Genomic DNA, 12,241 nt, shown 5'->3' with positions numbered 1-12,241 from the left:
TTTCCCTTAGTTTCCATGGTGCCAAACTGATAGAAAACGATCGTGGAAGTTCTCCTAATCACGAAAAGGTGTGGTACGACCAAATCGCTAGACAAATGGGCAAGATATAACGTAAATGATAAAAACCAGTATTTTTTGTGGCGCTATATCTCGGCCAAATAAAAGCAGATCCTCGAAGGACCTACTTTTTAAGGATCGCCAGGATCCAGACTATCGATCGGCATCAAAATATCGATCACAAAAATGAGGCCGATATTCGGCAAAAATCATGATGTAACCATCATGCTTTTTGCGAAAACCAGTATTCCTTGGAAGTGTATTTTTCGGTGTGCCAATCGATGAACAGAGCTCTCCCGATCACAAAAAGACATGCCACGCCCAGATCGGCGGCTGTATGGCTGAGATATAGCTTGATTACAAAAAACCAGTATTTTAACGATTTGGGCAGTCAAATGTTTGAGGCGCTTTATCTCGGCCAAATAGGCTAGGATTGGGGAAAGACCCACCGTCCCAGAATAGTGAGGATTCAGACTGTCAAAGTGTGGGGTACATTTTTGGAAAAATTGTGATTTGGACGTACCACGCCGCCTTGTGATCGGGGGAACATCCCTGAGATAAACTCATAATAAAAACACATTCGATTAGTTAAATTTGTATTTTATTTATATAATAGGTATGTTTTATGTAAATGCAAACACAAATGAGTTTCTGGCTCTGTTCGTGGGGGGGACGGGACTCGAACAGCGGGGGAAAGTAGTTTAAACATAATTCGTTGCACAATTCCAATTCTCCGAACTAAACTTATGTACTTATGGATGTGATGCTTATGGATATGAGCAAGTTTGGCTAATTAAACTATAAACTATATAAACTAGAGAACTAAATGTTAGGCGGCACAACTAAACGTAATACGTAACACGGAATTGGAAGAGCAAATAATTTAGTCTTTTTGTATCGGTAATGTTATTACAACTTAGGCCGTAGACACACATTGGACATGGGACTGTACGAGACGTGTTAAAACTAATATCGCGAAAGTCAATAAAGTGGAGTGAGCTGAGGATGAGCATGTACATATTTTAACTTTTATATATTCATATCATATCATATCGTTTCATTACGGCTAGACATTCTCAATATATAATAGTACATATATATTATTGTCATTATTTATGCGGGAGAAATTCCTCTATGGGTTGTTGTAGTTCTTGTTGCTTCTGTTCATGCTTCTTTTTCTTGATTAGTTTTTAGTTGAGTTCTCTATATATTCGTTGGCATACAAGATACAGGCTACGCTCTATATACGATACATGTATATATGTACGCTCATTATATATATAAGTATTCTGTGTGTGCGTGTGTGAGTGTGTGTCTAGAACATATTGTTTATACGCAACGGCGAACTCAGGACATGCAACACAGATCAGAGAATCCACTACACAGATAGCTACTACATAATTTACACATTTTCTCGGGGCTGGTGGCTCCAGCGTGGGCTTAGATCAACTCTGCCACGGCATCGTCGCCATCCCGTATGGGTGCCTGAAATGTGGAACCCGTGAATTCGTAGAGCTGCAAAATGAGACAAAGATGAGAAGGAATACTTTGGCGGGGGCCGAATCCTATGCTACTCACAGAAGGCGCTCGATTGTTTCGCAGCGTGGCATAGTCCGCAAACTCATGCGGATCCACGCGAGCGAGCAGCAGTCCTGCACCGCCCACGCCGCCGGCACTGACTGCCCCACCGCTTCGCAGGGAGCCACCGCCAGCTCCGCCCGTGAGGCGATTCTGGTTGTTGCGCGGCTGGATGGTGGCATATGTGTTGTCCACCGTCTGGCCCACATGGTGGACCTGCTCCAGCGAGCTGCGATGATGATCCAGATGGCCCGGGGCCTCCGAAGTGGAGATGTGATCGGGCTCTGAGAAGACCTGCATGGTGAGCTCCTGCTCCTCGTACAGCTTAAGTTTTCTATCGATTTAAAGAGGACAAAGTAAGAAGACTTCAACTCCCTTCTGGCAGTCATGATACGCACTGTTCTATCCAGAGCGGATTCTCTGTGGTGTTGAGGTCCTCGATGATCTGCTTCTTGATCAGCGCCTCCTTGCGGCGCGTCTCCACGGGCACCGACAGGTTCCAGTGTTTCAGGCAGCAGCACAACACAATGAAGCTGATCACGCCCACAAAGAGGACAATCACCAGAGCCACGAGCCCAGCTACGGCGAGGTCAAACTCATCCTGGACAATGGCTATGTAGGCGGGCACAACATTCTCTATGGCAAAACCAGCATAATAGTCCTAAGAAACAGAATAAGCGTTAGAATCGGAAAAGAATCCTTCGTCTATGGAGCCCTTACCTTTAGGTAATCATAGTTCCTATCGATATCCTTGAGTATCTCATCAACGGGAGCAATCTGCTGGGTTTGGGGATCCACTGCATGAAAGTACAGGTCGCACCAGTCCATGCGAATGCGTCCCACCGAATCCAGATGGTAGCGTATCTCATCGACAATAATCCTATGCTGTGTGGCATTCCGCAACTCCGCGATGATCTCCTCCTGCTCCTGGTACACCTCCTCGGGCGGACGCGATAGGATCACGCGCACCAATTGTGTCCCATCAAAGACCCAGATCTATGGAGAGAGAGAGATTCACAGATGAAACTACTCGTATTTTGCCTTCTAGGGGATTCTTTGTACTTACAAACACTTTGGTGCTGACCGAACGCTGTGGCTGTTCCAATTCACGAGCCAGAATCTCCAGCTCGAAGCGATCCTGGTTGTACTCAGCCATGATCGTGTTCGCTGTGATCCTTCCATCCTGCGAAATGGCAAACGGACTGGGGACAATCGAGCCCGTGGACTTGGAGGCCCCGAACTTGAACAGATTCGAGGCCACAATCATGTACTCGATCTTTGCGTTCTTCCCCTGATCCGCATCCGTGGCATTCACCTGCGTGATGGCCGCATTCATCTTCGCATTGGCATTGACGCCCGCATAGTAGATGGGCTTCTCGAACTCGGGCGCATTGTCATTGACGTCCAGCACTGTTATGGCCACTTTGGCCACCGTGCTATCCCGATTGAGCGTCTTAATGGAGAAAGAAGCACGCTCCTCCTCGGATATATGCAGATCGGCCTTGATGCTGGCCAAAATGTACAGCGTGTAGGCATCCGTTTCCTCGCGATCCAGGCTCTTGTTGGTGAAGATGTCGCCCGTTATTTTGTCCACATAGAAGGCCCCATCCTCGTTGCCCAGCAGCATGTAGTAGAAAATGTCCCGATTGTGTTTGCTCCTCGAAGCGGCCTGAATATGTCCAATCTTCACATCCCGCCCGCTATTCTCATTTATGGACACCTTGTAGGGATTGGAGGCATCGGGAAACTCGGGACGATTCTCATTGGCATCCACAATGCTCACAGTGAGGAGGCGCAGTGACTCGAACGGTGGATTGCCGGCATCCCTGGCCACCAAAATGATGTCGAAACTAAAGGGAGAGAAGAGTGCAGAATGAATCGAGGATTCCCTTGTAATTGATTCCTTTGCTTACTTTGCGCGGTTCTTGCGATTGAGCTGCTGCCTGGCACGCAGCTCCCCTGTGGCCTCGTTGATCTTGAACTCTGTGTTCTCCTGCTGGTTCTGATTGTTCACCTGCAGATGGTAGCTGATCCGCCCGTTCTCCTCCGTGTCATTATCCATCGCCTTGACTGTCAGCAGCAGATAGTCGGGCTGCACAATGTCCCCAGGTATCTCAATCGTGGCGTTGTACAGCGCGGGAATCACAAACTCCGGACGATGGCGATTCACTTGCATCACTGTAATCACAGCCCTCGTGGTGCTCTCCATCGTTCCCGATCCCTGGGTGTCGCGTGCGGAGATTGTCAGCTCGTAGACGCCATGCTTTCCCGCGAGACTCTGAGCGGGATAGACAATGCCCGACTGGGCGTCCAGCTTGAAGAGTGCCGCCTCATTGCCGCCCGTAATGATGTAGCGCACATCCCCGTAGAGTCCTTCGTCCAGGTCGATGGCTTCCACTTGCAGCAGGGCTGCCGGTGGCTGATGGGCGGCATTCTCCGCCACCGTTGAGTTGTACATCTCACGGCTGAACACGGGAGCATTGTCGTTGACATCCAGAATGTTGATGTGGATCTGTGGATGAGAAAGAGTTGCAGTTGCAGTTGAATCCTCCACTGATCGATGCTCCACTCACCGTTGCTGTGGCTGATTTCTGCACTGTAGCTGGCGCCTTGTCCTGCGCCACCACCGACAGCGTGAGCTCCTTGATCTGCTCCCGATCGAGGATCGAGGCATTGGCAACCATCACATTGCCCGTGTACGCATCGATGCTGAAGTACTTGTCGTTCTCCCCAATCAGCGTGTACGTGATCTCCCCAAAGACACCCACATCCCCATCCTGGGCCTCCACTTTTCCTGCCACAGTGCCGCGGGGGGAGTTCTCGGTGATGTTGAAGTAGTAATCGGAGTGGGTGAACCGCGGCTCGTTGTCGTTCAGGTTGATAATGTCCACCACGACATCCGCTGTGGAGGTCAGGGCAGGCACACCCGTATCGCTGACAGTGACCAGGAATTTAACCTCCTTCACGTCCTCATAGTCCAAGCGAGCGACGGAGTAGATCGCTCCACTCGTGTGATTGATGGCAAAGTACTCGTTCTCCGTGATGTTGTACTCCCCGATGCTCGAATCCTCATCTGTGGCCTGCAGGATGCTGAGCACAGTGCCCACGGGCTGTTCCTCCACCATTTGTAGCTTGATCCGCGGCTGTTCCGCACTCCAAGGGGCACTGAAGCGCTGCAGTTGAATGCAGATTAAAGTGGGATTAGTAAAATCAATCAAAATTTAAAGAGAATCGTATACAATCATAAACTCTAGGACCTTAGGACTCGCCACTGCTGATCCGAAACGCACACAAGAGATGACCAAGCAAGACAGGCAACTGCTGTTCTGGAACACCTTTTCCATCTTCTACCACGCCTACTTCCTGAACATCCACCTACTGTACGAGAACCTAAAGGATGTGAAGGGGCTGGTGGATGTCTCCGAGCAGGATAAATGGCTGCGTGAGTGCTTCACCTGGCTGACGACTATCCTGCTCGTGGTACGATTCATCCTGACCTTTGCCGGACTCACGGCCAGTGTGGTGGCCATGTAGGTGGATCCCATCCTCATCGCATTGGAACCCCACCTTTTTTGGTTTACTAGTCATTCCCCTTGTGCTTTCAGCTATCCCATAATGACAAACTCCCAGCCAGAGATGCTCATGCCCACCATCATTGTCCAGGCCATCAACAGCGTGATCCTCAATTTGTACGAACTGCTTTTGGGCTATGGGTTTCTCAGCTACCTCTTTCCCAAGAGCACGGCCGTGTTTGTTGTGTTCCTCACCAAAATGGTGTTAAAAATCACTTGGGCCTTGTCTAATTTGTAAGTTAGTCCTTCTCACTTAAATCTATCGATAAGTGATCGATAAATGATATATTTTCGCCTGCAGGAACTACTACACGGATCAGCATAATCGATTGGTTCACCTAAACAACTTTAATATCGAGGACGCGCAGAGTGTTGACCTGAGCCAGGACTCGATGAATGAATTTGAGATCAATAACCTCAATTTAGCCTCAAATTAACATCCATAGTTGCATATTTTGTTAGATACGATATTCGTACCCTAAATTAAAGGGCAGTAATAGTCCTCTCTCTCTCTCTCTCTCTGTGTCGATGATCTGATGGATCAACACCTAAGGAACGAATTTGGTACTTACCGGTGGAATCTTGTTGACATCTATTATCTGGATGATCAGCAGACCGCGACCCTGTAAGGAAAGCGAGTTGGTGCTTAGACACAGTCACGAAATGGCCTCCTAGAGTCCTCCTACCTGCTGTACATTCGGTGCCGTGCTATCCGTAACCAGTACATTAATCCGCATCACCGCAAACAGACTCCGATCCAGCTGTGTCTTGACTAACACCCTGCCATTGCGCGCAATGTCAAAGTACTCCTTGAACCGGTCGTTGTGTGGCAGCTCCTTGCCCTCCTTGTCGATGGCTGTGATGTCGTCGGTGGCCGCAAACTCCAGCGCATTGTGGCTTGCCACATCTGGATCGAGAGCTATCAATGTGTACACCAGGTGTCCGGTTGGGGCATCTGCTCGCACCTCTGCGTGCTGTGTGGCAGGCACAAAGTAGGGATCCTTGTCGTTGCTATTCTGCACATTGATCGTCAGGGTGGCAGTGCCCGTGAGGCTGGGCGTTCCCTGGTCGGAGGCCTGCACCTGCAGCGCGTAGGTATTCCTCCGATCGTAGTCGAGTTTGTGGGACACAAAGATCTCCCCAGTGCGCTCGTCAATGCCAAAGTCATCGAAGCTCCCCTGCTGGATGCGGTAGCGCAGCTCTGCGTTCTTTCCGGTGTCCAAATCGGTGGCCCTTACCCGCTCCACGCTCGTCCCAATCTCCGAGTTCTCCTCCACGACGGCGCTGTAGCTGTGCTGCTCGAACTCGGGCGCATGATTGTTCACATCCCGCACGGTGATATTCACGCCACAGTTGGCGCTGAAAAGGCCATCGTTCGCCTCCACCACGAAGATCAGTTGGTCGCTCTTCAGGTTGGTCACATCCAGCGTGGCATTGGGACGAATGCTGATCTGTCCCGTCTCCTTGTCGATGTCAAAGATCCCCTCCACCTGTTCTGTGCCACGGATCCTGTAGCTGATGCTCGACATGGTGTCTGCATCGCGTGCCTTTACGATTAGTGGCGAATCAAAGACAAGGGCGCCCTCATCCACGCTGGCTCTGTAGAGCGGACTCTCGCACACGGGTGGCGAGTCATTGGCATCCGTTACGGATATCCGCAGCGAGACCCTGTCCGTCTGTCCCTTTCCATTGTCATCGGTGGCCTGTAAAGGGGGAGAGGAGAGGTGTAGAATTCGAAAAATAAAAGAACCAATAAAAGATTATGCAGCAAATGGAAGACGATGTGCCTCTTGCGGTTCCATCTTTAACCTTTCTTAAAGTCTACATTTTCTGCTACTTTTTGTGTATGACATGCCCATCGTTACAGTACCCCCCAAAACAAGGGCACACACACACAAATCCTTCGACAGGAGTCGAGGAGTCACCACTCACCTTGTATGACAAGAAGTACGTGGTATCCGTTTCGTAGTCCAGACACGTCGTCTCCACTGCCGTGTCGTCATTAGCACTAGCTGGAGATGCTGTTGCAGGGGAAACTCCTCTGGCTGTGGCAGGAGCTGCTCCTGTTGTGGCAGGCGCCTGTGTGATTAGCGTGTATTGAACGGTGGGCTCTGTGCTAATCTCTCGCGTGTCCGCTTTATGGTCGACCGCCTCCTCCATGGATAGCATTTCCAGGCTGCCGCCCTCCTCCTCATGCTCCTGCTGCTCGTCGGACAAGTCACGTCTCCTCCTCCGCCTTTGCTGCCTGTTGCTCGTGGCGGCGTTGGCGTTGGCGTGGCAATTGGCGAGGCTGATGACGCCCGTCTGCTCGTTGACGTGGAAGAGCTCTGCTCCTGTGCCGGAGAGACTGTAGCGGATGCCAGAGTCGCCATAGCTACCGGAATCCACATCCCTGGCGGTGATGGTAGCAATGTACTGGCCAGGGAGTGCTGCCTCGGATACAGAGGCCGAATAGCTCTCCTGCTCGAAGACGGGCTTGTTGTCGTTGGCATCCAGGACACTCACCGTGATGGTGGCCGTCGAGGAGAGCTTCGGACTGGTGTCCGTCTCCTCTGCAATCACCAGGACAATGAACTTTCGCTGGTTGGGATTCTCGTAGTCCAGAGTGCCGTTCGCCACGCGAATGTTCACCTGGGAGTAGCCCGTGACGAGCTTCGGCTCCACATCAAACACCCCCGAGACATCCTCCAGTCGCAGGGCGAATTTCGAATTGATTCCCACATCCGCATCGCTCACACTCATATCCAGGGCCAGGGGTGTCCCTGGTGAGGTGTTCTCCTCCAGGGACACGGCATACTCCTTCCGATTGAACATCGGCGGGGAGTCGTTGACATCGCGGATCGTCACCGTAGCCTTGGCCGTGGCACTCGTCAGGGCATCGTCGGAGGGCACGCCATTGACCAGCTCTCGGGCGCGTATCAGCAGCGAGATGATCCCCGTGGAGCCCTCGAGTGCCTCTCTGTCCAGAGGCTTGGCAGTGCGCAGCTCTCCGGAGTGGGAATCCAACAGGAAGTAGTCGCTGGGATCTGGTTTCGGGGAGAGAAAGGATTGAATATCAAACTGCTCGGCATTAAGGGACTCCTCTCACTTGTCAGCAGATCGTAGACAATCTTCCGTGGCTCGCCAGTGTCTCCATCTCTGGCGTGCACAGTGAGTACCAGAGTATTAATGGGACTATCCTCATCGATGACCGTCGACAGGGAGCCCTGGAACACTGGCGGCTTGTCCTGCACATCCTTGACCCTCGCCTCGAATGTCGTTTGGGTTTTGTGCAGTCCGTCGCTGGCCTCGATCTGGAAATGGTAGATCATCCTTTGGTTGTAGTTCAGCGTGTCATTCAGCACCACAGCGGCAGTGAGGACAGTGGCCTCTCGCTTGAGCAGCTGCAAGCGGAATCTGAAGCGGAAGTGAAGGATCACAGATTAGAGGGGATATATCCTGCAAGGGAAATACTTACTTGCTGCATGCCTCCGGGCTCTGCTGTTGTGGCAGGCACTTAAGATCCAAGCTGTCGCCAACTATATCCCGATCTTTAACCAGAATCTTATCAAAGATGGTCGTCCCCACGGCAGCATCCTCATTCACATCTGCCTCATAGGGGGTCTACAAAAGCGGAACAAAGGATCATTCGAGATCCCCGATCGTGGAGGCATCGATCGCTCATACCTTTTGAAACTCTGGTGGATTATCATTCTCATCCAAAATGATGAATGTTATCGGCTGCTGCACCACATTATCCTTCTCTGAATCCCCCTCGGGATCCACGCGATCCCTGATCGAAACGAGAAACGTCAGACTGTCCTTCTCCTCGCGATCCAATGGCTTCACGAGCGTAATGTTGCCCGACACGGGATCCACGCTGAAATGATCAGAGCCAATGGCCCCAAAGGTCACGCCACTGCCCTCCGGATCATAGCCTTCCAGTCGAAAGACATCTGTGCCCAGTGGCACATTCTCGTACAGGACAATGTTGTTTAGGGTTTGAGTAAACACCGGCGGTAGATTGGTTTCCCCTGCAATTAAAGAAAATGCAGGATGTAGGAACTCCGATTTGGGATTGATTTCGGAAATAACGTACCCATTGCTAGCCCTTGGGCCAGGCATAGCATCAACAGCCACAGGAAATGCTTCATTTTGAGCCCTGCAAAAGAAAACAAAAAACAAAATCATGTTAAATTGTTTGTTTAATCAACAAAAAAAAAAAAAAGGTTTCTATAAGCTAGAATCAACAGATGCTCTACGGGAACAAAAAACGAGAAAGGAAGTCAACTTCGGAATACCCTTTACAGAAATATGCAACACTTCACTTCTGAAAATCTTTTAGGACATTCTGATGGTTGTTTCTGGGTTTCTGCCAGAAATCCAAACGTAAGAAAATTTAGTTGTGTCGCTTTAGGACAGACACAGAGTTACTTAGGGGATAATAGCTCCTGCCTAAAATTAAAATTAAGCTCAGTAAGCCGATTCCATGCTCCCCTCTATGCTTTTCTTGCAGTGTATTTAATCGTATCTCTTACTAATTTTTGTGTCAGTTTGTTTTGTGGCGTTAAACAAAAACAATAACAATAACGATAAATTAAATTTCATATCGTGCTGAAAATTCAATTAGCTGACAATGCATTTACCCTCTCTTTCACTCTCTCTCTCTCTCTCTCTCTCTCTCTCCAGAGAGAAGAAGAGCGTGACAACGATGATAATGGGGATACAGAGGGACAGGCAGAGAGAGAGAGAGAGAGATGCTGGGCGATGATGATGGCCATAACAACATAACGATGTTGATGACAAGCAACAACATGCAGGGCGGGGCAGAGGCAGAGGCAACAACCAAACGAACAAGCAACAATGTGGCAAATTGTGCACTTTAACTGCGGGTTGGGGATCGCTACGGTACTGGAGATGTGATTGGGGTTTGGGTTTGGGTTAGCAAGGGGAAGGAATCGCTTGAAGGCGCCAACATTCCTGATGCGTCCGGCACGCACGCAGAGTCCGGTCCAGAGTCATGCGGGTGGGCCAGTGGCACAGAGGCAGAACACACGTATATCTGGCCACCAGCAGACCACACACACAAACACACATACAGGAGGCAGCAGCAGCAGCAACAGGAGCTGGATGCTGGATGCTGGAACCTGGGACCCAGAGCCAGAGCCAGAGCCAATTAGTTATGCATAAAAGCCCGACTAAATATTTTCAGTTTGGGCCGTGTTTTGTGTGTGTTTATTTGCAGACAACACAACACACTGGACCTCCGCAGAATGGGTTACCCAGACGGAGAATGTATACTCACTCCGCTCCTCTTCTCTCTCTTTAAATATACAACAAGGATATATACCCAAGGATATGTGTGGGGAAAGCATGTGTGTGTCTGTGTTCACTGGGGTCCATAAATTCCACCTAAGAGGAAAGAGAGAAGAGCATTTTCCCCAGTCGCTTGGCCACTTCGACCATAAACTGAACATTTTAGGATTAGGCGATGGGCTCCATCGTTCGTTCGTTCGTTCGTTCGGTTCGTTACGGGGGCTTGGACTTTAAGTTAATGCTGGAACCGCTGACCCTTCAACTTTAACCCTTAACCCCTGCGCCTGCACCTCTCCATCCCCCCGTAAATCTCCCTTTGAAAGTTATTTTGGGGTATGGAACCCGAGATACAGATACTCCTCTTCTAATGGCAAATAAACTCTCGGGCACGACACAAATTTTGACTATATTTTTGTTGTCCTCAACAGTCAACTTTTTTGGGTTCAGAAAGTTTCAATGGGGAAAATGCTAAAGGCTTTCGCTCGCTTTTGGAGGAGGGGGAGAGTGGGGGGACTCTTGAAAAAAGTTAAGCGGAAACTGATGGATATTTGCTAATGAAATCATCTCGATTGGCCTGATCTGATCCCAAGGGGAAACCAGTCAGCAAGGGGCATCTACAATTATCAACATTTTCTTCTAAATCATATTCTAAATATAGCAGACTATCATCAGACTATTCCGTATCTCTCTTATACACTTTCTTCATCGATCGAAGATCTCTTCATGGCGCAGCCTGATGGACCCTTTGCTACTCTCTCTCGTACTGCCACAGAAATGTTCAATATATAAATTCAATTCCATATTCAACTGGTTGCATTCCACCTCCCTGCTGCCACAGTCCCCGCTCCCCATGAGAACTCCTCGCTCTATTAATCCTGTGTGGCTGCTCCTGTGGATATATCGCTTTGTCCTTTCGCTGATTAGAACTACAATTCTCTCTGTGTGTGTGTGGGTGAATTTATGGTTTATTCTAAATCATATTACGTTGCACGTTTCACTGAATAAATGTTTGTGTGGCATGTGTGGCACCACCATTGTGCGATAATCTAGGGGGATTACACAGGACATCCAGGAGAATCCCCGAAACAGGACACCCAAAGGAGAGCCAGAGCCCCATGCATAGTCTTCTTCCAGCCTGTGTGGAAGCCAAGCGCCCCCAACTAATGCCCCACAAAAAATACTTTGCCAAACTTTTACCTCTGTGAATTTTCAATGGAAATTGGGGGAAATATGTCAAGAATTTCCATCATATTCGCATCCATTCTTGTGTTTAAAATACAATCAAATATGCAAATATTTCTGTTGTGGCCGTTAAATATGCATTTAAATATCCCTGGCTATGCCACACAACATTCGCAATTCGAGGCATTTCTTCGAGTGAAAGTTTAAACATTTCTCCCCTCCCTGTGCAACATTCGACAGCTGTTGCTGTTCTGGCTCTGCCTCTATTTAAATTATTCTCTAAATTATTTATGGTTCAAGGAATTTGGCAATTAATCAATTTGCACAATTTTCGGCCCCAGAGAAACCGCTTGGGAAATCCTACTAAAACACGCAAAACAAAAACAAAAACTAACGAGGACTAAATAAAGCTTAGTGAAAGCTCTAATGGAGCATATTAAAAGCGGAAACTTCTTTGGGTGGTTAATATTTAATGGGGGATTTAACAGAGAGTGGGAGAGAGGAAGAACTGGTCTAATATTTAAATGTGTGAAATGACCCATGAGATAATTAGAAAT

General features: G+C 49.1%; 2 protein-coding genes across 6 annotated transcripts in view; one reads left to right on the top strand and one right to left on the bottom strand.

Moving 5' to 3' along the window:
• Positions 1 to 646: 646 nt before the first annotated feature.
• LOC111070107 (cadherin-87A) overlaps positions 647 to 12,241 on the bottom strand; it is a 62,758-nt gene continuing 51,163 nt past the window's right edge. For all 3 annotated transcript variants that reach the window (XM_041595078.1, XM_022360429.2, XM_022360428.2), the window contains 14 exons: positions 9,286 to 9,348; positions 8,874 to 9,220; positions 8,665 to 8,810; positions 8,296 to 8,603; positions 7,140 to 8,233; positions 5,894 to 6,910; positions 5,780 to 5,830; positions 4,209 to 4,808; positions 3,549 to 4,147; positions 2,702 to 3,485; positions 2,356 to 2,631; positions 2,034 to 2,296; positions 1,636 to 1,969; positions 647 to 1,572 (listed from right to left, as the gene is read on the bottom strand). In XM_041595078.1, coding sequence (XP_041451012.1) covers positions 1,498 to 1,572; positions 1,636 to 1,969; positions 2,034 to 2,296; positions 2,356 to 2,631; positions 2,702 to 3,485; positions 3,549 to 4,147; positions 4,209 to 4,808; positions 5,780 to 5,830; positions 5,894 to 6,910; positions 7,140 to 8,233; positions 8,296 to 8,603; positions 8,665 to 8,810; positions 8,874 to 9,220; positions 9,286 to 9,348 — 5,957 coding nt within the window. In that variant the 3' untranslated portion in view covers positions 647 to 1,497. The remainder of the gene's footprint in view (positions 1,573 to 1,635; positions 1,970 to 2,033; positions 2,297 to 2,355; positions 2,632 to 2,701; positions 3,486 to 3,548; positions 4,148 to 4,208; positions 4,809 to 5,779; positions 5,831 to 5,893; positions 6,911 to 7,139; positions 8,234 to 8,295; positions 8,604 to 8,664; positions 8,811 to 8,873; positions 9,221 to 9,285; positions 9,349 to 12,241) is intronic.
• Positions 4,843 to 5,706, top strand: LOC111070115. 3 transcript variants are annotated; one of them, XM_022360437.2, is made up of 3 exons: positions 4,843 to 5,165; positions 5,241 to 5,445; positions 5,509 to 5,589. In XM_022360437.2, exons 1-2 carry the CDS (start codon positions 4,933 to 4,935, stop codon positions 5,443 to 5,445), a joined length of 438 nt encoding a protein of 145 aa, XP_022216129.2. In that variant the 5' UTR covers positions 4,843 to 4,932; the 3' UTR covers positions 5,509 to 5,589. The 3 variants fall into 3 exon arrangements, with proteins under 3 accessions (XP_022216129.2, XP_022216128.2, XP_022216130.1); XM_022360436.2 differs by having other exon boundaries at positions 4,844 to 5,165; positions 5,241 to 5,441; positions 5,509 to 5,706; XM_022360438.2 differs by having other exon boundaries at positions 5,106 to 5,169; positions 5,241 to 5,441; positions 5,509 to 5,706.

The sequence above is a fragment of the Drosophila obscura genome, unplaced genomic scaffold, assembly GCF_018151105.1.
Source record: "Drosophila obscura isolate BZ-5 IFL unplaced genomic scaffold, ASM1815110v1 contig_4, whole genome shotgun sequence".
NCBI lineage: Eukaryota > Metazoa > Arthropoda > Insecta > Diptera > Drosophilidae > Drosophila > Drosophila obscura.
Note: the sequence above shows the minus strand (reverse complement) of the source record. Positions and strands in the feature narration are given on the sequence as shown.